Here is a 24,956-nt window from a genome sequence, read left to right on the forward strand (position 1 = left end):
CATTGCATTGCGCAAAGTTACTTCATTCTCTGAACACACCCGTTGCTACGTGAAACAGCAAATTAGTCTCCGCTCACACTAAATTCCTCAAAAATTCCAGCACTAATCCGGCCGCAAATATGTGCACACATCCACACCCGCTGTGCGTACACGCTACCGGCATTTGTGTTCGTGAGTAAATGTTATCGCCATCTTTGATTCCATAACCTGGCTTCTTCCGTGCGATTTTATTTTTTTATATCAAAAGAAGTCTGATATTAAAAATTAAACAAAAATCTTTTAAATATTCCTCTTAATCATAAACTATTAACGGTGAATAAAAGAATAGAATTTCATTAATCAGCGGTACACACCCATCGTTTGAAGAAAAGAGAAAAAAGTCAAAAAATAAAAAGTTTTTTTTAATCGCATTGCGGTCGCTTTATATTGAAAAAGAAAAACTAGCAGCAAAAAGAAGAAGAAGAAGAGCAAGAATAAGAAGGAGAAAACCTAGCAGCAAAAGGAATAATAAAAAAAATAAAAGAAAAATTAATTTACGCGATTATCTTTTCTCACATTCTACGTAGTCGCTCCGCTCGTCGCCCTTAGATCAAACGAGAAGAGTAGACAAAGACAAGAAGAAAAAAAGAAACGTAAGAAGAAATACCGGAGAAATTCGTTCGATTTTTACTCTACTGTCTATTTGTCTCTTCCACACTAGTGACCGAATTGTCATCCGGACTTGATAGCTATCTCGCTCGCTGGTTTGCTAAAACGAGTAAGATAGATTTAAAACGTCATCTCCGACCACGTGTGTAAACGAGCAAACCATCCCATTTAGCCCAACATCAAAATCGCAAGTATATACTCGTCTCTATTCCGTCCCGTCATCGCAGTCGATTATACTCTCTCTTTTTATCTTTTCTTTTCCATTTCCACATTTCGAAAAAAGTTTTTCGTTCTTCTTCCGTGCTGCTGTGACTGTGAGTCGAAGTTTTTTGGAAAATATTTTTTAACTTGAAAAATATTTTCGTATTTGGTTCTTCTGGTTTACAAAGGCGGGCACTGCACCGGCAAAAGCAAATCCAACACCCAAATTATCACCAAGAATTTGAAGCTCCCGGAGCAGCAGGTGTAAAAGAATAACATCACAATCCAATCACCTTCGCCACCATTCTCGCCATCGCCAACAGAACCATCGTCCGCATTCGCATTTGCAACTGGCCAGCGAGGAGAATTAATGGAAGCCGAGCTAATTGCGGTTTGAGGCTTCTTCTTCAACCGACGACGACAATTAAGACCAAGATAATCTGTGATTTCTTGGTTAAACGCAAACCTGCTGCAGCGTTATACTGGGTGAATTCATTTGACAGAGGCTACAAGCCAATTCAGCTGATTCAGCGCTTGTGTTCAACTGAGGTCGGCCACCACCACCGCATTGAATCGAAATTGAAATCGACGACGACTGCGAGTACGAGTACGAGGAGGAGTCGTCCACCACCGCCGCCTGCCCCGCCATCACTTTGCGAAAACTTTTCAAATCTAAGGTTAGTATTTGCCCAGTAGTTCAAAAAATGAAAAAAATTAAAAAACTATTTCAGAATCTCAAAGGAATTTTAGGTGCATCGCAAAAGAAAATCAAAAATTTATAGATTTCTGATTTTCTGACGTGAAAATTGTTTTTTTTTTTCTCTTCGTTTCGTTTGTTGCGTGTGCCGCGTTTAGCAAATTTCACTTTGCATCTCTCGTCGTCAGTCGTCATCTACATCATCATCATCATTGGTGGCCCTCTAGCCCTCTTTGGCCTCGGCAGCCGACATAGCCATCGCCATCGACTTCGGCCTCTGTGCTTCTTCTGCTTGTGTGTCATATTCGAATTGATTAAAAAAGTGATGATGTTTGACTTTGGCCACAACGGAAAAGAAAAGAAAAGAATTTCCTCTCGAAGCACGGGGCGCCGACCATGAAACGAACTCTTCTGCTCTGCTCTGCTCCAAACTCTTCAACGCTTTCACCACGTTTTATTAGTTGTTTTTCTGTTGTGTTGTTGTTGTTGTTTTTGTTTGGTGATTGTTCTAGGTTCTTGAATGGATTTGAGTTTGATGATGATTATGATTGTGATGATAGAAAAGTCGCTCATTCTCTAACATGATCTCGTTTGTTGTGATTTCCATGACCAAACCCATGCACAATTTTCCTTCTTTTATTTTTGTACTCGTTTTCAAAAGAAATAATTCACTTGCTCGTTATGATTGCTCATCGTGAGCAGACCAGGTGATCAGTTGTGCGTATCAACAATCAAAATGTTGTTGGTTTATTTATTTTATTTTTTTGTTCGGCTTCGGTAACCGTCAACGAACAGAAAACAGTCACCCGTCGTTATTAAATTTACGATGGCTTAGCAGTTGGACAACAAGTCGAATCCAGTCTTGGAGAAAAATGCAATATTTCAAAACAGTTGTAGAACGATTCATAAATTCCTTAAGTACCTACCAACCACCGACCTTCCCTTTTTTTAAATATAGTTATATTTGTATTGTTTTGAATTTTTGCATTTCTAAGAATTATCATGACTCATCATGCGGCAGGCGACAACAAGCTTAAGTGCTCGATCAGTCTGATAAGATTCATTTGATTTATTTTTAAATTCACACAATTGACTTGATTGTGAGTTGATTTAGAATGTAATACTTTTTATTTTGTTTTTAAAACAAATGCACATTAAAACAACCAAATCAAAATTTAATCACAAACTGTCTTAAAAGTAACAATTCAACCAAACACATTTTTATGACCTTTTAACATTTTTATATACGCCTTTTTTAAACATAAAACTTCGTCATCTCATAAAAAGAAAAAAATGTATATAAATTCTTATCATTTTTACTAAGATTTAATCAAAAATTGCGTTTTTATTGAAGAAACTAAAACAAAATTAAGCACGTAGGCTTTTGCAGATAATTTGAAAAAAAGACTTATTTTCTTAGTTGGTGGAAAGTGGAACTACATTTAATTCAAATAGACAAAACTACAATATCTTAAGGTAGTACCCGTGGCATGATGATTAGTCCGTTGGTAATGCCAGAGGTTTTGGGTTCAATCCCCGTCTATGCCGTCTTAAGTGTTTTTTCACCGGTACTGCCTCCTGCGAGGAATTAACAAATTCTCCAAGAGTAAGTCTTGTCATGAAAAAGTCCTTTCTCAAATTTGCCGTTCGAATTTGGCTTAAAACTTTAGGTCCCCTACATCCCTGATAACAGTACTCGAACACAGGAATGGCTGAGAGTTGTAAGCCACTAGGCCTTGTAGATAGATAGATAAATAAATTTTATTTATGAAAAACAAATTTTTATACATTGTATTGAGTAGTTAACATGAATAAATTAAGACATGACAAAATTTGTCGTGTGTCTGTAGTATACAATATTATGTGATACTAATTCGTTTATAATTTTTAAATATTAATTTGATTTTAAACTAATACATTTTGCCAAATATTTGTAATATTACAATTTTTTAAACAATTTTCGTGGACTTTGAGTTTAGATAAAACGGAATGACTTTTAGTTTAGTTAAAACAAAAATTAAAATTTTAATTAAACCTAAAACATACATTATTGCATAGCTAATTAAAAACTTTCGGTGATTATCCTTTTTCTATAAGCATAGGCCTTACTATAATAGTTGAATAGAAGCTGCCAGTCGAAACCATTTAGATAACTCTTTACTTCCTCTATGAGCAGAACATTTTTACCAAAGTAGTGACGCCTCATTTCTTTAAGCACGGTACAAACTCCAATAAAATGAAGGATGTCTTCCCTCTCTTGCAGATTACATAAACTACAGTTCCCCGCCGATCGATGTGGAGTAAAGTTTAATTTGATGAGTTCGCCTCTAATTTTGAAGATGGCCCCTATGTTGTAGCACGAGAAACAGCTTTTAAAGTACTTATTTTCTTTAAGATTGTAATTGATTAAAGAATAATACTTTCACTCTGTTGAACTTCGAGCTTTTTCGATAAAGGCATATCTTTCATTTTCATCAGTCAGTTGGATTATTTCATAAAAGATCTTTTTCCACTGGTTTGAGTTGATTCTGACAAGTTAGTCGTTATTCCACAGTTTCCGGCAAGTTTACCCCATTTTTGACGAAGAGAGTTTTCTTTTTCAGTGCATACTTAAGAATCATCTTCGGAAGTCTTGATTCTTCTATATTTATCACCCTTAATAAATAATCTGCATGTAGTTTAAGAGCAGAAATAAACATTGTTGGCAACCCCGATTCCAGGTGATACATATATTTTGGCGAGTTCAATATTTTATATTTTTTTTTACTACTTCTAGCTTACGTTCGCCCTATTTCCAATTTTCACCGCTTGCACGGACCCTTTTTAGAAAATCATAACCTTTGATTTTTCCACATTTACCTCCAGACCCCATATTAAGCAATACTGATAGAGCTTGTTTATAATCAGTTGCAATGAAGATGGTGATTCGGCAAGAATGACTATGTCATCCGCGTACATGGTAACCTTTACCTTTGTGTTGTCAATACCAACCCCACATGTAAGCCACTCCACAAGGTCATCGAGAAAGAGTGCGAACTGTAAGGGGCTGAGGTTGCAGCCTTGTTTGACACCTCGGTTTGCAATCAGTCTTTGTGATCTGTCTCTATCGTTGCTTATATTTGCAGTTGTTTGCTGATAAAGTTTTATTAATGCACGTACGAATTTTGTAGATATTCCTAAATTGTACAGCTCATTGTACAGAACATTGCATTTCGATTTATCATGTCAAATGCAGCCCTAAAATCGACAAAAAAAGTATAGAGCTTTATATTATAGTCTATTTTCATTTGCGCTATTGAAGTTAAGATAAAAATGTTATCGACAGTAGAGTATCCAGAGCGGAAGCCAGCTTGAAACTCGCTGATTTTTCGTTTACGGAAACCCACCCTTCGAGTCTTTTGTATAATAATGTTGTATAAGCTTTTAGCGCCGAGTTCAACAAAGTGATCCCCCTATAATTGGCTGGATTTGAGCTGTCACCTTTTTTGTATATTGGTAATATCAAGGACTCATAAAACTGATTAGGTAGTGTTCCAAAGTTAAATATGATGTCGAGTGCTTTTGCCAAGTTCTCTTTGAAAGTTTGGGAGCTATACTTGTAGAATTCGGCTGGTATGCCGTCAGGTCCTGATGCTTTGCCATCTCTTAAGGAATGAAGTACCAATTCCACTTCTTCAAATCTAATTTCTTTATCTAAAAGATCGTCTACAATGTTGGGCTGTGCAAAACTCCACGTAATTTGATCCGTTAAGGGAATCGAAACTTGTTCTTTTGCTTGGTAGTTACCAGACAGTTTTCTAGTTAAAGACCAAAATTCTTTTGCATCCTTGCTTTGACTTAGTTCACATGCCAATTTTTCTTCATAAGCTCGCTTTTAATTTGTACAGTCCGTTTATAGTGCTTATTTGCTTCTAAATAATGTATTCTAATCAAGATTCATTTTTTCTTGACAAGTTGAGCAAGGCTAAACACTTTTTTCTAAGTTTTTCGCATTCGAGATCACATAAAGGCAATAATTTGCAATCGATCCATTTTGTTTTGTTTGAAGCAGGGCATCCATTTTAGTTTTATATTCCTCTTTTTTATTTTTGTTCCATTTGAGGATTTTATTACCCAGATCACGAGCGTCTACTCGAGTACTGCAAGATTTGTTGTTTTGAATCTTTATCGTTGTTGGCAGATGATCGGAAAACGTTACCTTTCCTACCTTAAAATATTCGAAAAATGTCCACCAGTCGCCACCCAAGATGCCATAATCAATAACAGAACTACCCTGTTTCCCGATATTCACCCTCGAAGTCTCCTTCAGAGCCATTAGGCCTTGTATCTCAACGGATAATTTATTTATATACAATATTCTAAAGAAAATAGAAAAGATACTTTTGCATTTCCCAATAGTCTGATAAAAAAAAATAGTATTAGGAATAGAATAGAAATTATTTTATTTATATACAAAACTCAGTTATACAGTAAATAGTAACAAGTCTTTTAAGACCTTGTTTTAAAACCGTCGCACAGTGCGTCTAATGTATGGAAAAAATTTCCGAAACATACGTTTTTTGAGTCTAAAATAAGTCTTGAAAATTCAAAACAAAAAAAGACAAATACCTATAATGAAAACAGAAAATTTAAAGGTCATGTTATACTTACAAGTTGACAGTTAAGTGCCAAACAGAAAAAATATTTTTGTTTTTTTTTATGTTTAAATTAAATAACTTCATATGATAAATTATTAAAGAACACATAATAAAGTAGTGAACCTTATTTAGAAGGAAGAACCATCCGAGTCTTCACTGTGTTTGTTGTTTTGAAATTGCGATCGTGAATTCGAATTTTCCACAATCAGTGTGTATTCATGTATCTCTTTGTCATCTTCTTTCGAATGTTTTGAATGTGCGTTCCTATATTGTGATAAAGTAGGATCAGATCTAAGCAGCAATACAGTCAGTAAGTCTTTGTTTGCAAACTTTCGGGACGATTTTCTACTGTGAGCTAGGCGGTGCTTTCGAAATTCTTTATGGCTTTTAATTCTTCCGAAAGTTGACCAATGGTTATATTAAAAAATGAAATTATATCCGGGCCATAAATCAAAAGCTTATGAAGACTGATTGGCATATAATACCAACTATAAAGTTGAAGAAAGAGATCTCTTGTTTCATCGAGCAATGCAGAAAATTTATTTACGTCAATACTAAGCCCAGAAGCCAAGACTCTTAAAATGATGGAGAACTTTTTTATTAGCTGTTCATCAAGTCCAGTGATTTGCGCAGTAGTTTCTGAATATTTTAAAAAAACGTCTTGAAGTATTTCCATCATTTGTTGATCCGAATCCTGGCTTAGGCTTATCAACGATAAGACCCATTCTAGATTTGAATGATTCTTGAATATCTTTTTTTTTTCTTTGGGCAAATACAATTTTATGTATGAAATGTGCAATAAACACTCAAAGCATCTTATCCAAGAGTGTAGGGTGGATAAACCAAAACGATAGTTTTCTTCTTGTATAAGCTTCTGGTTTTTTATTACCGTATTCATCTCTTTAGGAGTTGCACCGCAAATATAACATTTTGCTGAAGAATTTGTATTTTATAATACATTACAAACACTCCATACAATCATTGTAAATAGCATTTTAACCCCTTATTGCATGATTTTTTTTTTCTTCATGAAAAAAATATATGTAATAGTTTATTATAATTAAAAAACCACGTGTTTCAGGAATTTAGATTTTTTTGAGAAAAAAGTGGAGAATTTTGCGATTTCCGGTTTGGATCATTGAGCACATTGAGCAGAAATGAAACAAAACATTTTTCAATAAATTAAATCAACTTTTTATTCAAAAAATTATGTAGTAGATCTTCCAGGGCAGTCTGGAACCTTATACCGCTGTCTTGTGCTCCAAACAGGAAGGTGATCTAATTGATCTAATCGAACGTCCTGCGATGGCATTATGGCAACAGGTCCCTTCAATTTCTTCAATTGAAGATTATTCTCCATGAAATAAGAGGGTCGTCCACGTTTGTTTGTTGTACTTGGTTTGCGGGTATGGCATAAATCTTCGGCTACCGCGCACTTAAAATCTGCTAGTGGCAGCCACGCCTCAGAACCATCAAGCGTTCGTCTGTACAATAGCCACGCATTCATGGCTGTCATGTCGATCATGTGGAAGAATATTCTGTGGTAAAATTTGTTTGATCTAATTTGTATTCTATAGTAGCCAAGAAGAGCATCCAACAGATCAACTCCACCCATATGCCGATTATATGCCATGACAGCCTTTGGACATATACAGTTTGGTAGCTCTTTTCTTTTTTGTTGAAGCGTTGGACTTCAGAAGACGGTTTGCTGCCGACATATGTCGAAGCAAGGTTCACAATTCTGTTGTCAAACCATGTTACCACAGAAATATCCAGGTTATCAATTGTCACCAGTTTTTCCACAGTTGCAGCTCTTCCTTTTTTTTGCAATTCCTTTTCGGTAGGAACTTTATATCCCGGAATCCGATTGGCTTTTATTGTTCCTAGCGGTAAAATCGCTTTCTTTGCAAGATAAGTCAACAGCGGTAAGGACGTGTACCAGTTGTCAAAGAATAATTTGTAGTTGAATCCGTCGGGAATAGTTCTCGCCAGTCGAACAACAACGTCACTGGATGTACTAATCTTTGGCAAATCGGTTACCAACTGTACATGTCCTTGGGCTCCAGTATAAAGTTCAAAGTCGTAGCTGAATTCTGAGCTACCACTGAGAACAAAATTTGTATATCCCCATTTGTGTGGTTTTTTTTGGGTTGTATTGCCGCATAGATGATCTGCTTTTGCTTGGTATGATTTGTTCATCTACTTCCATATACTCTTCTCTAGGGACAGTAAGGAGTCTCTGCCTTGTTTGGTCCAAGAATTGTCTTATTTTGTGAAGGGGATCATGTCCTGGTTGTCCTTTTGGGTACTTGCGTCGAGTTGGTGTTGAAATGTATGAATCTTTTTATTTCTTCGAAGCGGTTACATGCCATTGCAGAGTTAATGTTTGGGTAACCTAGGCTTTCATTCCAATAAAACCTAGTTGATGGTAACTGTACGATGGACAGGTACAGGCATATTCCAACAAACTGTTCAAGTTCCATTGCTGTAATATGGGCAATCTTTTCGGCACGTTTTTCACAGGAGTATCGGATAGTTTCTTGCTCTATATATTTGAACATTTCGTCTGTAAACAAGTACTTGTAGAATTGTACTGCCGTATCCAAGCTCCTTATTTTCTCAGGTAATGTCGTATCACCTGTGAATGCGGTTTCATGATCACCTTTTTCCAAAACCCTATCCCGCCATCGGGGTTTTTCAGCTCTCGCACTTCTACTTGAGGGATGTATCATCTGGGATAGAGGAATATTATCCTCTAATTCCCAATCGGATTCATCAGACTCTGGAATATATAGAGGCGGAAGATTTTTGTTCACCTCGTGCTCATCATCCGATAAATCTTCGTCACTGATGTTGTCGGGAAAATTTTGGATAGTAGTATGGATACCTCCGTAAAACCGATGTGGGTCCATATCTGAATTCTGTAATGTTCGTATATAAATAACTACGAAAACAAAATATGAACATTTTTTAACTCTACCTTACTTCCACTTAAAAAACTGCAATTTTATAAAAAAAATAAAAAATACACTTTCATAGTAATCCGTTATGTGCAACGTATTCCAATTAAATTATCACGATCGTTTGATTCCTATTGTAAATATATGAATGCCCTTGTTGCACATAACCTAGGGCAATATACTCGTACAGGAAGTCGTAAAATAAAATAATTAAAAAGTAATTAGGGGTGTTGCCAGCAGTTTGTTTTTTATGGGACACGTAAATATGTATGAATGTAGGGAAAAAAAAATATTCAACTTTTGTGCTCTTATTGCATGTTGGTTCAAATGAACGTATATCTCTGCATGGTGTGCCATATTTGATCCAAACCGTTTTTTCAACTTATAAGTACTTGTTACTTCATAAAATCGAAAAAATTCAGATTGTCAATAATATTTATATTATTTGCTTTACTGGTACATTTTTTTTCAATCACTACATATTATTTTTATATTTTTAATACAATTTTGAATTTCTCAAACACGCATTTCTCCTACTACACCCTTTGTGACGAGTTTGACGGAAAAATGAGTTGCCGAAACTCGTTCACGGATGGCGTTTATCAATAAAATTTATAGCGTTTATGTTACTAATTTCACACTGTATGTACAAAACAACAGAATTAGTTGAAAACTGGAAAATATCGACAAAAATACGGTTTGGCTCATATTTGAGCCACCATGCAGTAAAGGGTTATATGAAATGTTAACATTGAAACCTTTTTTGTTTAGAAAGAGATTAGTGAGTTGACCTATACTGATGAAGTTAAAAAAATAGATTCAATATCGTTTTTAAGAGCCTTGCACATGAGAGCGAACAACGAATGAACGAATGGACGAACAAACGTGATTTTAGACATTTCAAAAAGTCAATTTCAAACAAAAACATAATTAAATTATAAGAAACCAATTGACACTTATGTTAAGATAATAAAATTTGCATTTTGTTCTCTAAAACAAGACAATTTTGTAAAAACAATTTGTTAGCAACGAATTGCAATGTGGTTGCTACGAATTGTCAAACTCTATTCGCGTTCCACATACAATCCACACTGCAACGAATAAATTGTTCGCGCTCAACTTAACCTTAAAAGTATATCTCTCTTATTTTGATTGTTGAAAAGGGTAATTATAAATTGACAGATCGTCGCTGTCTGCGAATAGAAACAAAGCTCATGTGAATGAAAAGTCAAAATATGCGAACATCCACATTTAGCTCATGTGGAAGACACTTTAGGATCTTAAAATTAATTAAAAAATTATAATTTCAGTTCTCACTATCCACATTTACATTTACAAAATTATATATGAACATTGTACATATATTTTAAATATGAGAATAATTCCAATTTTTTAGAACTTAAGGCTTTTAAGATTTAAATAAAACTGACCTATAAGTTCAATCGTTTTAGAATCCTCATCTTGAACAAGCTTTTTACATTCTTTTATAAACATAAATTGTTTGGGTCTGCAATAGGGAGTCTAAGAAGAACGGGGATTTTTCCATAGCTCAATACCAGTATTGTCCTCGACCAATTTTAAAGGGCAGAATGCTGTTAGAAAAAGAAATTCGTCTGTCCTTTATGAATCAGTAAAGACTTGTTTGTACTGACTATGCTCAGAACTTCCGTCGAAGCCCCACTTGCAGATTAACGTGGCAGTTGTTTCATGTTGTATATGGGAAATGTTTGCAATACTTTTTCCAGTTTTATTTAAAAGCTCTTGAAGGTCAACAGTTGCAGTAGTTTCTGTTGCCTCCCTCTTACATTAACATTAACAACTCACCGTGACACTTTCAAAAAGATCTGGGTCTAAATACAGTGCTAAGGCTTCTTGCGGAGTTAAACCCATTTTTTTTTCCAGCAGAATCGGCTCCCTCACCGGAAAATCTTCCGGACATTTCCGCTGCGAACCGAAGCACTTTAGTGGATTTTGAGACCTAAATATCCTCTACCCTACGTTTTTTGGTTTGGTGAGATGCCAATTCGAATGGTTTTTTCGGTCTTCCGCGACTGCTTCCTGGTTGACCGGCAGAACTCTTATTGGCGACAGTATTTAAAATACCCGAAGAAAGAGTGAAGTCACTTTTTAACCACACTTTATGCCGATTGAAAAGTAAACCACGGCTTCTTGAGCATTGTTTTCAATACCTCCCCATATTTAAGTCAAAACATTTTACTTTTTGGATCAAATCACTTTTATTTGAACTAACAGTTTGTTATATTTAATTTATTTAATATAAAGCTTGTAATATCTTCAACCTTAGAGCTTTTAGGAAGAGAAATCCATTTCTCAAAAATCTCTTCATTTTTTAAGGTTTGACCTTGTCCTACTAAAAGTTAAATATTTTGAAGGTTAGCAAAAATTTGCAATTAAAGTTTTTTTAACTTCCCATAGGAAGTTATTGTAATGGGTCCGATTTGTCAAATTGAAAATTTTGACATTTCTCGACGTTTCAAGGTCTGTGCGTGCGTGTGTACGTACGTTTGTACGTCCGTACGTCCGTACGTTCGCGACATTTTTTTCGTCGTCCATAGCTCAAGAACCAGAAGAGATATCGACTTCAACTAAATTTTGTTATACAGATAATAAGGCAGAAAGATGCAGAAAGGGCTCTCAAGAAAATTGCGTGGGTGGTTTTTTTACCATAGTAGTTTGAAAAAAAGGTGAAAATTTTGGTTAACCCTAAATATCTTACGAACCAAAAAAGCTAGAGACTTGAATTAAATTTTATATAATAGACTGTGACGTGATCTCAAAGATGTATATTTTTTGAAAGAAATCTATCTAACGGTTTTTTTTCTAAATCAAAAAAAGTGAAAAAAAAAATTTGTGTCCTCCTAAATTTAACGACTAACATATGATTTCATCACCAAAACAATTTTGAGCAACGGAGAATAATGTTTTAAAAATTTGATAACATTTTGAGAAAAATCGAATTGACAGTTTTTTTTATAAAAATAAAAATCTAAAAAAAACATTACTCAAAGTTCGTAAAAATTAAATATCGATTCAAATATCTTTTCAAAAACTCGAAATTTAGGCTTCAAGCTTATTTTATCTTATAAGAAATATTGTTTTCAACATTCAATAAAATTTTGAGAAAAATCGAATTGACAGTTTTTTTACAAAAAATAAAAACCTTAAAAAAAATTAATAAAAGTTGGTAAAAATTGATTTTCGACTCAAATATCTTTTCAAAACTTTGAGATATTGGCTTTAATTTACTTTTATCTTTCAAAAAATATTGTTGTCAAAATTCAGTAAAATTTTGAACAAAATCGAATTGACAGTTTTTATTATAAAAAATTAAAAACCGAACAAAAATTAACAAAAGTTGGTAAAAATTGAATATGGATTCATATATCTTTTCAAAAACTTGAAAGTTAGACTTTAAACTTATTTTATCTTATAAGTAATATTGTTTTAAGCATTCTGAAAGATGTTGAGAAAAATCGAATTGACAGTTTTTTTACAAAAAATAAAAACCTTAAAAAAAAATGTATAAAAGTTGGTAAAAATTGATTTTCGACTCAAATATCTTTTCAAAAATTGTAGATATTGGCTTTTAACTACTTTTATCTTTCAAAAAATATTGTTGTTAACATTTAGTAAAATTTTGAAAAAAATCGAATTCACGGTTTTTTTACAAAAAATAAAACTCTAAAAGAATTAATACTAAAACTTGGTAAACATTTACTTTCGACTCAAATAGCTTTTCAAAAATTCAAAATATTGGCTTCAAACTTATTTTATTTTACAGAAAATATTGTTTTCAATGTTCAGTGATTTTTATATAAAAATCCAACAGTCCGTTTTTTCATAAAAAATAAAATCTATAAAAAATAGTACGCAAATTTGGTAAAATCGATACTAGTACATATAGACAAACTTTTAAGCAAGACAAATCGACAGACGGGATGGGAAGTTATCAGTGTGGGTCGCATCCCAGCCTCTTTTTTATTTTATAAAGTACAATAGTAGAGGATTACAATGACATAAAATATTTCGATATGTTTTGATATGTTTTTTTTTTTTAAACTCAACCTAAATGAATTTTTCATGCCTCAAAACAGGGCTCTTTTTGATTAATTTATTTCAACACTAATTTAGGTAAAAAATAAAATATAAAATACTCATACCAGCTCTAAAGGTATCCATAATTATTAATCACTACAAAAAAATGATAACAGCGGCAATTTTCTTAGACGAGATCGATTATGACACAACAAAATCGTATTACAAACTCCAAATGAAGCTAAAATTACCTTGACTGCTGATATTAAAGCCGCTAATCCACCAAACAAACAAAAACGAACAATTAAAAATAACAAATAACAGTTATTTAGAATGTTCTAGTTGGACTCCAAAGCATTGTAGCTTTAAATCTCATATTTACTTTTTTATTTTTGTCCACCCGTCAACGCACTGTGCGAGGGGCGGAAATCATTGGGATGCATTTCCGGTTATACGATGACTTGGTAACTGCAATAGATGACGCTAGATTATCATGGAAGATTGAATTGACAGCTCCATAGGCATTGATAGATCTGTTGACAGCAATAGCAGATGATGTTTCGGTAACACGAGTTGAATTTTTGTGTTGATCCATTTGCGTTCGAAGTTCACTTGAAACATCAAATTTTTTCACTCAAAATTAAATATCCATCCCTATTACCAAATCTGAGGCTAAGGTTGTTGTCCCAGGTATATGAAGTACCATCAATATCAAGACAATCATCTCTAAGGGAAGTTTTAATGCTGTAGGCCTGTCTCTTGACCGCTGCTTGTATTTGCACCAGGAATCTTCTTTTCTGACGGAAACGGATCGGCAGGTCCTTATGTATGAAGATATTTGTTCCCTTCAATTTGTTTGCCTTCTTAAGAACATTTGCAGCTGCAGATCGATGCACGACAATATTAGCCATTCCCTCCTTGTTGCATTTGACCAGGTAAGTCTCCCTCACCGGCCCAACATAAACACCGTCTAAAAGACCATCCAAAAATGTAATTTTTTCAACACACTCAACTTGGTTGGCCCGCAGGTCAGCAATCTCATAGCCTAATAGCGTTTTTGAGCTAGAGTAGGGCATGTACGGAGAAGATGAAGAGCAGTTTCCTCCTCTTCCTCGTCCATACAGCTTCTGCAAAAGTCATTTGAGAATACGCCTAGTTTCGTGGCGTGCTTTCCTATTAGACAGTGTCTGGTTATGACACCTATTATCGAGCTTATATGCGATCTGCTTAGAGAGAGTAAGCACCTTGAACGTTTTAAATCCAGTATTGGCCAGATGTTTTTTGTGACCTGACACGTGATGATGTTGTTCCACCTGGTGTTTGCCTTCTTCATAGCGTCTTTCATTAGCAACAGTTTAAAAGTAGCGATTGGTATGCCAGTACGTGCCAAACGTGGTATGATGGGCTGTACTGTACCGTTCCTGGCGAGTTCATCTCCCTTACTATTACCTGGAATGTCTCTATTAAACGGTTGTGCCTTCTCCATTAGAGATGATCGACGATTATGGACTGTTATAGAGTTTGTAAAGACAGGGTCCAGATTTTATAGCGGCCTGTCTATCTGAGAAAATACGGATATCAGATGTCGATATCACGTTTTCTTTGAGCCAGGACAAGACTTCCTCTATCGCCAAAAGTTCCGCCTGAAACACCCTACAATGATTGGGAGGGCGGAATGAGAGACTTAATTTAAGTCATTCAAAGTAAACACTTCCACCAACCCCTTCTTTTGTTTTTGAACCATCTGTATAGAAATGGATTGACTCATCTTCCAGGAATGCACTATCCTCCCAGAAAGATCTGGATGGTATAGAAATTTGGAAGTTTCTGTCGAATTGTAGTCTGTGTGCTTTGGAATTGATTCTTAATACCTAAGAAGTGAGGAGTGGCCAATGTTGTTGTTAGTCCACTGCGAAGAAGCTTTGAGGCGAACAGCAGAGCTTGCAGCTATTTGTTTGCTAAATATGTCAAGAGGTGTTAGGTAGAGTAAGGTGTCCAGTGCCGCAGATGGGGTCGTGCGAAGCGAACCTCTTAGTCAAGCTGATCGTTGGACTTTATTTAACTTATCCCTGTTTATACCTTTCTCTAAAGCAGTCTACCATAGTGCCACACCGTACATTAAAATCGGCCTGATTACCGATGTGTATAGCCAATGAGTGTTTGTGGGTTGTAAGCCCCATTTATTACCATTAGCTTTTTTGAAAGAAAAGAGAATTACAGTACCTTTTTTGACTCTTTCCTGTACGTTGCGTTTCCAATTTAGTTTTTTATCTAAGACAAGACCCACGTATTTATCCTCGTCTGAGAATTGTAATTGGATTCCTTTATTATAGGGAGGGTTGACAAATGGAATTTTGTATCACCTCGAAAATAAGACCTGATCGGTTTTGTTTGGGTTAAAACTCAGTCCACACCAAACAGCCCAAGGATTAGTCTGTCGGAGGTATTTTCTAAGAGTTCTTTTAAGGTGTTAAGATTCTTTCCTGAAACTGCTATAGCAACGTCGTCTGCATAGTCTATCACTCTGAAGCCCTCCGCATCCAGACTAGTTAGGATTTCATTCACCACTAGGTTCCAGAGAGAGGATAGAACACCACCTTGAGGAATCCCTCTACTAACGAATCGTCTGCCAGAAGAGTTGCCCAGTTTTGAGTTAATTATTCTGCTAGTCAGCATTAAATGAATTAACTCCCCAAGCGAAATCTCAACATTTAGAGATGTTAGTGCAGATGTGTCCACGTTGTTTAAGGCACCTTCAATGTCAAGGAAAGCAACCATAGTGAACTCTTTATGATGTATGGGATATTCGTCGGTGCTAACTAAGATGTGTGACGCTGTTTCCATCGATTACCTTTATATAATTGCCCTTAAATGGATATCAATCAAGCTTTCCAAGGTCTTCAGAAGGAATGATGATAGACTTATAGGTCGTAGAGCTATTACCTGCTTTGGGTATAAAAACAACTTTAACTTCTCTCCATGCCGAGGGAACATGGGCCAAGCAAAGACAGCTGATAAAAATTGCCTCAAATTGCGAGGGACACAATTTTTAATATGAAAAAAGAAAAAAGGAACATAATTCTTTATATAAGTTAATATTAAAAGGCTTTATTAACTTTTTGGATATTCTATAAGAAATGGCTTTTTGTTAGTATGTACATCTGTGTTGTATCGCCATCGCAGTTAAGAAGAGACATAACCTCTACATCGCTTAATACATCACTTCCAAAGAAGGTTCTTCTCACTTCTTTCAGGATTGGGCACTTTCCGATAAAAAGCAAAATGTCTTCTCTCACTGACATGTTGCAAAGTGTGCAAATTATTGGATCATAGTCCACGCTTATCAACGTTGGCAATATGAGGATGATGAGTGTCATATATAGCAACACTTTGATCCCTCGAGGGGTTTGCTATTCAATTGCTTAGCCCAAAGAAACAGCGGTTAGCAATAGTTATTCTTCGTTTGATCTCAGCGCTGGTGTTATTTTCTGCATTTATAGCAGAGCCTAGGTAGACGAAGTCCTTGACTACCTCAAAGTTACGTCTGTCGATAGTGACGTTTTGACCAAGACGTCGGTGTTGTATGTCCTTTCTTGACGACAGCATGTACTTTGTTTTGCCCTCATTAACCGTTAAACCCATTTTTGCTGCCTCTTCCTCAATACTCACAAAAGCCCCATTGACATCACGCTGAGTTATTCCGATTATGTCAATGTCATCAGCATATGCGCAGTAATTGGACAGAGTGCACACACGGACGAGTTTGGCAGGGATGCCAAAACTAGACATGGCTCTATACAGCTTTTCCCATAGATGCTGTCATATGCGCCCTTGAAATCGATGAAAAGATGGTGGGTGTCGATTTAGTGTTCTTGAGATTTTTTAAAGGATCTGTCGTAATGTAAATATTTGATCGACTGTGGACTTTCTTGGTCTAAAACTACGCTGATAAGGACCTATCAGGTTGTTGACGATGGGCTTTAGACGTTCGCATATTACGGCAGAGAAGATTTTGTAGGCGATGATAAGTAGGCTGATTCCTCTGTAGTTTGCGCAGTTTAGAGGTTCCATTCATCGGGCATGCTTTCTTCCGACCATATCTTACAGATAAGTTGGTTCATGCTCCTAACCAACTTATCTCCAGCTGCTTTAAAGAGCTCGACATTTAAGCCATCCGCTCCAGCGACTTTATTAAAATTCAGCTTAGATATGGCAATCTTTACTTCGTTTAAGTCGGGAGGACGGGATTGTTGGCTTTCGTCGTCTATATTGAATGAATCATTCTGCCTGACAGTGGAATAAGATTTGTCGTCGCCGTTATACAGTCTGCAGAAGTGGTCCTTCCATATACTCAGCATTGACTGCAGTTTTACTATGATGTGTCCACTTTCGTCTTTGCAGCCTTCGTTTAAAGGTATATATACCTGTATCTGAATTTCGTTTCACCTGTTCATAAAACTTTCGAACTTTATTCCTGCTTTTAAACCTCTCAACATGTCCGACCGCACGCTTCTCATGACCTCTCATTTTCCTTCTGAGAAGTCGGTGTTCCTCTCGCCTATTCTGCTCATAGAGCTCATGAGCAGTTCTCGTCCTTTCAAGCAGCGGCAGCTTTGCGTGCATGTTCTTTGGCTGCATTTGCCTGCCGACATTCCTCATCAAACCAGGGGTTCCTTTTTGGTGGTTTCTTGAAACCTAGCACATCAGAGGCGGCTTCTCTGATTACATCTTGGCAATGTTGGCACTGGTTTTCGATACATTGTGTTGGCGGCAGAGAACTTCGGGAGAGGTTGCTTGTAACTCGGTCGGAAAAGGATTTGGCGATCTCTTGCGATTGTAGCCTTCTCCCAGCATCTCCCTGTTTTGCCTTGGGTCTGGAAGCCTACCTTGGCTACAACGAGGTAGTGGTCCAAGTCGATGTTAGCCCCTCATAAAGTTAGGACATCCATGATGCTGGAAGCGTGTTTGGCGTCGATCGCATTATGGTCAATCTGGTTGACAGTAGATTGATCTGGAGAACTCCAAGTTCCTTTTTGGATGTTGAGGTGTGGAAATCGCGTACTGGCTACCATAACGTTTCGCTCCACAGCAAAATCTATGAGCCTGAATCCGATGGCGGAAGTGCTTGCCGTGCAGACTGTTTTTCCCGATTATTCCACCAAAGATGTCTTCCCTTCCTAGCTTGGCATTAAAATCGCCCAGGGAAATTTTAATATCGCAGCTAGGACACCGCTCATATGTTTTGTCTAAGAGCTGAGTTCTTGCGATTGTGTCAATGAACATATCATCCTTCTCTTCTGTAGGGGCGTGCTCGCATATCAGGTTAATGTTGCCGAATTAAGCCTTGATGATGATGACGATGGTCATGAGGCGCTCGTTGGTGACCCTATAGCTCAAGACTTGTTGCTTTAGTCTGGCTCCAATGAAAAAGTCGCATCCAAATAAGCGCTGTTAGTTTTCTCGGTAGCAGTCACCATAGTAAATGTCGGAGTTTTTCATCCTCTTTTTGCCCGGCCCATCCCATCGTTATTTCCTGGATGGCGGTGATGTCTGCTTTAAAGGACCTAACATTGCACGTGCATATCCGAAGTTTGTTGTCCTTAATTCGTTTGCGTTGGTTGTCAACAGTAAATCCCTCCGTATACGAGGCTTGTTGGTGCTTCGCAACTATGAAAGCTTTTACGTGGCCAGAAAGTCGCCCCGACGGCACAACCCCCAACCTATAGGGCCAGATCCTAAGTATAACTCCAAGGATGGGGAGCCGGATAAAACCGCTCCCTATAGGCCTGGGCTCCGAATAAGTCGAAGAACACCTATAAGGTGTTCACTAAGTAGTTCAACCTTACTGGAACTTTAGACGCCACCGTTGATTCCATCTCGAGAATTCTTCCGCCGCCGTCTGAATAAAGAGAGGTACCTTAGTGAAAACACTTCTCCCCACCTCTCTCGTTTGCTGCCCCAACAACTTTGTACTGCAATATCTATTACCTTAAAATAAATTCAGAGAAAACAAAGATAATGGTATTTAATGCACAGAGTAGTAGAAGGTTGAGAGAAGAAAGGTGGTTCCTTAACAACCAACCTATTGAAATAGTACAGGAATTTAATTATCTGGAATATTGATCCCTGCTAAATATATTGTTCGGATTCGGCTTAACCCAGTAGGTCCCCCCCATCCCTGACACCATTACACGCACAGAGGAATGGTTGAGAGTTTTAAGTCCCTAATCCCTAGTTCTCAATGAACTTTTTAACAAAATTGACTTGATGTCGATATCTCTGTTGGTTGTTTACATATGTTCAATGAAAACGATGAACGGACGTTACACACACTCAGACATCTCTCTAAAAACCTTTGTTATAGATTCTAAGGACAATGAAACGTCGAAAAATGTCAACATTTTCAATTCGACAAATTGGCCCGAAAATATATTAAAAAAAGAGGCTGGGATGAGACCCACACTGATAACTTCCCATCCCGTCTGTCGATTTGTTTTGCTTCTAAGTTTGTCTATATGTACTCGTACCAATTTTTACCAAATTTGCGTACTTTTTTTTGTAGATTTTTTTTAATGAAAAAAACGGACTGTTGGATTTTTATATACAAATTACTGAATATCGAAAACAATATTTTCTGTGAAATAAAATAAGTTTGAAGCCAATATTTTTAATGTTTGAAAAGCTATTTAAATTGAAAGTACATTTTTACCAAGTATTAGAATTGTTTTTTTTTAGAGTTTTATTTTTTGTAAAAAAAACTGTCAATTCGATTTTTTTCAAAATTTTATCGAATATTGAAAACAATATTTCTTATAAGATAAAATTAGTTTGAAGAAGATATTTCAATTTTTGAAAAGATATTTGAGTCAAAAATCAATTTTCACCAACTTTTGGTAAATTTTTATTAGGTTTTTAATTTTTTGCACAAAAACTGTCAATTCGATTTTTTTCAAAATTTTATTGAATGTTGACAACAATATTTGTTGAAAGATAAAAGTTGTTAAAAGCCAATAGCTACAATTTTTGGAAAAATATTTGAGTCGAAAATCAATTTTTACCAACTTTTATAAATTTTTTTTAGGTTTTAATTTTTTTTTAAAAAACTGTGAATTCAATTTTTTTCAAACTTTAACTGAATGTTGACAACAATATTTTTTGAAAGATTAAAGTAAATCAAAGCCAATATCTCAAAGTTTTCAAAAGATATTTGAGTCGAAAATCAATTTTTACCAACTTTTATACATTCTTTTTTTTGGGTTTTTATTTTTTGTAAAAAAACTGTCAATTCGATTTTTCTCAAATTTTTTAAAAATGTTAAAAACAATATTCCTCATAAGATAAAATAAGTTTGAATCCTTAATTTTAAGTTTTTGAAAAGATATTTGAATCGATATTTAATTTTTACCAACTTTGAGTAATGTTTTTTTTAGATTTTTATTTTTTATAAAAAAACTGTCAATTAGATTTTTCTCAAAATTGTATCAGATATCAAAAACATTATTATTCGTTGCACAAAATTGTTTTGAAGATGAAATCATATTTCAGTCGTAAAATTTTGGAGGTGACAAATTTTTTTTTTCAGTTTTATTGATTTATAAAAAAAACCGTTATATTAATTTTTTTCAAAAAATATACTTGTTTGGTATCACGTTACAATATATTATATAAAATTTAATTCAAGTCTCTAGCGTTTTTGGTTCGTAAGATATTTAGGGTTAACCAAAATTTTCACCTTTTTTTCAAACTGCTATGGTAAAAAAACCACCCACGCAATTTTCTTGAGAGCCCTTTCTGCATCTTTCTGCCTTATTATCTGTATAACAAAATTTATTTGAAGTCGATATCTCTTCTGGTTCTTGAGCTATGGACGACGAAAAAAACGTCGCGAACGTACGGACGTACGGACGTACGGACGTACGGACGTACAGACGTACGGACGTACGGACGTACGGACGTACGAACGTACGTACACACGCACGCACAGACATCTTTCTAAAAATCTTTTATTTCGACTCTAGGGACCTTGAAACGTCGAGAAATGTCAAAATTTTCAATTTGACAAATCGGACCCATTACAATAACTTCCTATGGGAAGTTAAAAATCAAATGGGGTGGCGCAACAGTCCGTTGTGAACCAGGGCCTAGTGACTTACAACTCTCAACCATTCCTGTGTGCGAGTACTGTTGTCAGGAATGGAAGGGACCTACAATTTAAGGCCGAATCCGAACGGCTAGTTTGAGAAAGCACTTTTTCATGGCAAGAATTACTCTTGAAGGATTTGTCAATTCCTCGCAAGAGGCAGTACCCGCGAAAATTAGTTTTTTAAATTAAGCTGGCACAGGCAGGGATTGAACCCAAGACCCCTTGCATGACAGCCCAACGCACTAACCATCATGCCACGGGTACTACTGAAAATATATTAAAACAAATAATAATTATAATTATTACATTTTGAGGGCAACGGACAGGTCACTTATAAAGCATTCGTCCCATCATCGATAACTGTTAACAAATAAAGGTTCATCTGAAATCTATCCTTGGCTGTTGTAACATGATCTTTGTTGTTTGTTCTTTCTTCTCTGCCCCTTTGTCCAGTATTAAATCCTTGTTGTCTTAATAAGAATTGCTCGCAATTTCCGTGAGTCTCTTCTCCTGAATAATATGAATGTAATTAATACGATAAATGTATGTACACTACATGCACTAGCGCACGGTTGAACTGAAAGTAAAGAATTTGTTCCTTTTTGGAAATACATTTTTATTTTTGAGAGGATTGGGGAAATTTTTGTTCAACTTTGAAAATTTTGAACGTTAAAAACGAAATTTTCTTCAATGGAATTCTTTCGTGTCGAATATTGTTCTTCAACTATTTCTACCAAGACCATTTAAATGGCAACGGCGCGGCAGCACCAAAAACATGTGTGTTATCCCCTAAGGATCTTGATTTTTTAAAAACCAAAAAATCATAACGAACTAAATATAATAAATAGTATTTTCAAGGTCGCAAGTTAGATGACTGAGAATCCATTAGTTCACATCAGTAAACTCGAATATACTATGTTTTAGGAGCCAACGAATATAGTAAATGTATCTGAATACATCACCGCCTCCACCGCCTCCACCGACTCCACCGCCACCCCAAACGCTACCACTCTGCTTGAGCTATCTAAACAGGAAGTTATTTTTTTCCCTTCGTATAAACAGCTTTGTTCATTTAAGCATAATAATCCACTATGACTAGTAAACGTGAAGGTAATTCGCGTGTTTGTAAAAACTAAGTTCATCCCTCTATCTGTGTTGCTAATTTTGTTTTGTTTCTGTTTTAATTTGTGTCCTCCATTCATTGTCTTCTTTCTTAACAATAATTTCTTGTACAATATATAATTTTAGAACTAAAACATTGATCAATAAAATATCTATCGTCGTCGCAACAGTATGTAACAGAATGTTTACATTTTGTGTTTTCCTTCGTCATCGCTGTGGTATGGTGTTGTCAACGTTGTCTTGGTCGTCGTCGTTATCGTCGTCCGTGTCGTCGTTCAACGTTCAAACAAACTAACCAAGATTCTTTGAGCTTATAATTTGAGTAAAAATAGAAATAACACCAATTCCCTCTCGCAAAAATGTTCTAAAGCTGCTAAGAGACTTCATGAAAACAAAGAAAAACAATTAACATCGATTTGTTTGTCCATTGACTGGAAAAATGCACACGCAGCGACAGCAACAACCACTGCTTTAATAAGAAGAATGGAACTATTACAACCTCCATATAATTCTATGAGGTCTGTGTGGTGTTCCTTTTTTGAAATTAAATTGACAATACTCGACCCATAGCAGCTTTTATTCTTTAAATTAAATATATTTATAATATTGATTGTTTCTTATATTTTCTTTTTGTTGTTTATATTTTCAGAGATTTTTATAAGCAACACGATTACGGTTGGCTTGCCTACGCATCCCAAAGCAGTGGAGAGGATAGCGAATTAAGTACTACACACCATAGTAACAGTGAATTTGGCGTCGGCTCCACCACGAAATCTAGAAAAAAGCGTGTTTTGACTGCCAGTAGCACTGCGCGTCGCACCACCAACACAAACACCAACCAACCACCAAATACCACCATAAGCAACCTCCCATTACCAATAAGCAACAGAAACCGCAACCGCCGCCGAAGCACCAGTCTCGATTCCTTAGAAACGATGACATTACCGAGCGCAGCACGCGTTTACACGGACGTAAATGCACACAAACCGGACGAATACTGGGACTATGAGAATTATGTAGTGGACTGGGCCAATCAGGACGACTATCAATTGGTCCGCAAGCTGGGACGTGGCAAATACAGTGAAGTTTTCGAAGCAATTAACATAGCAAACAGCGATAAGTGCGTCGTGAAAATTCTAAAGCCAGTTAAAAAGAAGAAAATTAAGCGTGAAATTAAAATTCTTGAGAATTTACGTGGCGGCACCAACATCATCACCCTGCTGGCCGTTGTCAAGGATCCTGTCTCGCGTACGCCAGCTTTGATCTTTGAACATGTTAATAATACAGACTTCAAGCAACTGTACCAGACACTAACCGACTATGAGATACGCTACTATCTCTTTGAGCTACTCAAAGCTCTCGATTATTGTCACAGCATGGGCATTATGCATCGCGATGTTAAGCCCCACAATGTGATGATCGATCACGAGAACCGCAAGTTGCGCCTCATCGATTGGGGTCTGGCGGAATTCTATCATCCAGGACAAGAATATAACGTCCGTGTGGCTTCACGTTACTTCAAGGGTCCCGAACTGTTGGTGGATTATCAGATGTACGATTATTCGCTGGATATGTGGTCGTTGGGCTGTATGCTGGCATCGATGATTTTCCGCAAGGAACCATTCTTCCATGGACACGACAATTACGATCAGTTAGTGCGTATAGCCAGGGTGCTGGGCACCGAGGAACTGTATGCCTATTTAGATAAATACAATATCGAGCTGGATCCGCGATTCCACGACATATTGCAGAGGCACTCGCGCAAGCGGTGGGAGCGATTCGTGCATTCGGACAATCAGCATTTGGTGTCTCCCGAAGCTCTCGACTTTTTAGATAAGTTGCTGCGCTATGATCATGTAGAGCGACTGACAGCTCGCGAAGCTATGGCACATCCATACTTTTTGCCAATTATAAATGGACAAATGACTTTGCATAATTCATCATCGAAAGCGAGTAGCCAACAATAGGAGAGATCAGAAGATGGGGAACAACAGAGTGTCGTAGTTGTAGTTGGTGTTGAATCAATAGAAATAAAAAAAAATCAGGAAGCAGTTTTATTACAACAAAAACAGAAACAACAACAAGAAGCTGAGGGAGGAGAAACTATGATGATGGATGAAAGTTTAATAAATGGAGGAGGAAGTGCTACCAAAAGCAGTTAGTCAACCGCAAACATTTAAAAAAAACAAAACATTATAAAAGCAGCACACATTTTTACCACCATAGCCAACATCTATAACAACAAAAGCAATAGTTGAACTCTCTCTCTCTCTCTCTCTCAATTTCTCTCTTCCACCACAAGAATCCATTCTCAATTTTTCAAAAGTAAAAATCTGCTTCGAAGGAAATTGAAAAAAAAAACATAAATATATAAATACTATTATTTACGACAAGAAAAACAAAAACACAAAACTTAAAATTTGAAAGTTTTAATATAACAAAAAAGAATAAAAATAAAATGAAAAACAAAAAACAAAAAAAAACAAAAACAA

The 24,956-nt window shown here is 36.1% G+C and overlaps 1 protein-coding gene across 3 annotated transcripts; it reads left to right on the forward strand.

Moving 5' to 3' along the window:
- LOC129953700 (casein kinase II subunit alpha) lies at nt 1-24,956 on the forward strand. 3 transcript variants are annotated; one of them, XR_008782575.1, is made up of 4 exons: nt 1-632; nt 701-839; nt 932-1,526; nt 23,114-23,252. XR_008782575.1 is itself a non-coding variant. In XM_056067047.1 (2 exons), the coding sequence occupies exon 2, from the start codon at nt 23,400-23,402 to the stop codon at nt 24,429-24,431; it is 1,032 nt and encodes a 343-aa protein (XP_055923022.1). In that variant the 5' UTR covers nt 1,129-1,526; nt 23,114-23,399; the 3' UTR covers nt 24,432-24,956. The 3 variants fall into 3 exon arrangements, 2 of the variants coding, with proteins under 2 accessions (XP_055923022.1, XP_055923021.1); XM_056067047.1 differs by lacking the exons at nt 1-632; nt 701-839 and having other exon boundaries at nt 1,129-1,526; nt 23,114-24,956; XM_056067046.1 differs by lacking the exons at nt 1-632; nt 701-839; nt 932-1,526 and adding an exon at nt 22,728-22,982 and having other exon boundaries at nt 23,114-24,956.

The sequence above is a fragment of the Eupeodes corollae genome, chromosome 1 (genome assembly GCF_945859685.1).
Source record: "Eupeodes corollae chromosome 1, idEupCoro1.1, whole genome shotgun sequence".
In the NCBI taxonomy this organism is placed as follows: domain Eukaryota; kingdom Metazoa; phylum Arthropoda; class Insecta; order Diptera; family Syrphidae; genus Eupeodes; species Eupeodes corollae.

Bases quoted from the DNA above. Each gene is read 5' to 3' on its own strand.
- LOC129953700 (XM_056067046.1), top strand. From the start codon at position 22,948: ATGGAACTATTACAACCTCCATATAATTCTATGAG. The intron at 22,983-23,113 runs GTCTGTGTGGTG...TTATATTTTCAG, and splicing joins CCTCCATATAATTCTATGAG to AGATTTTTATAAGCAACACG.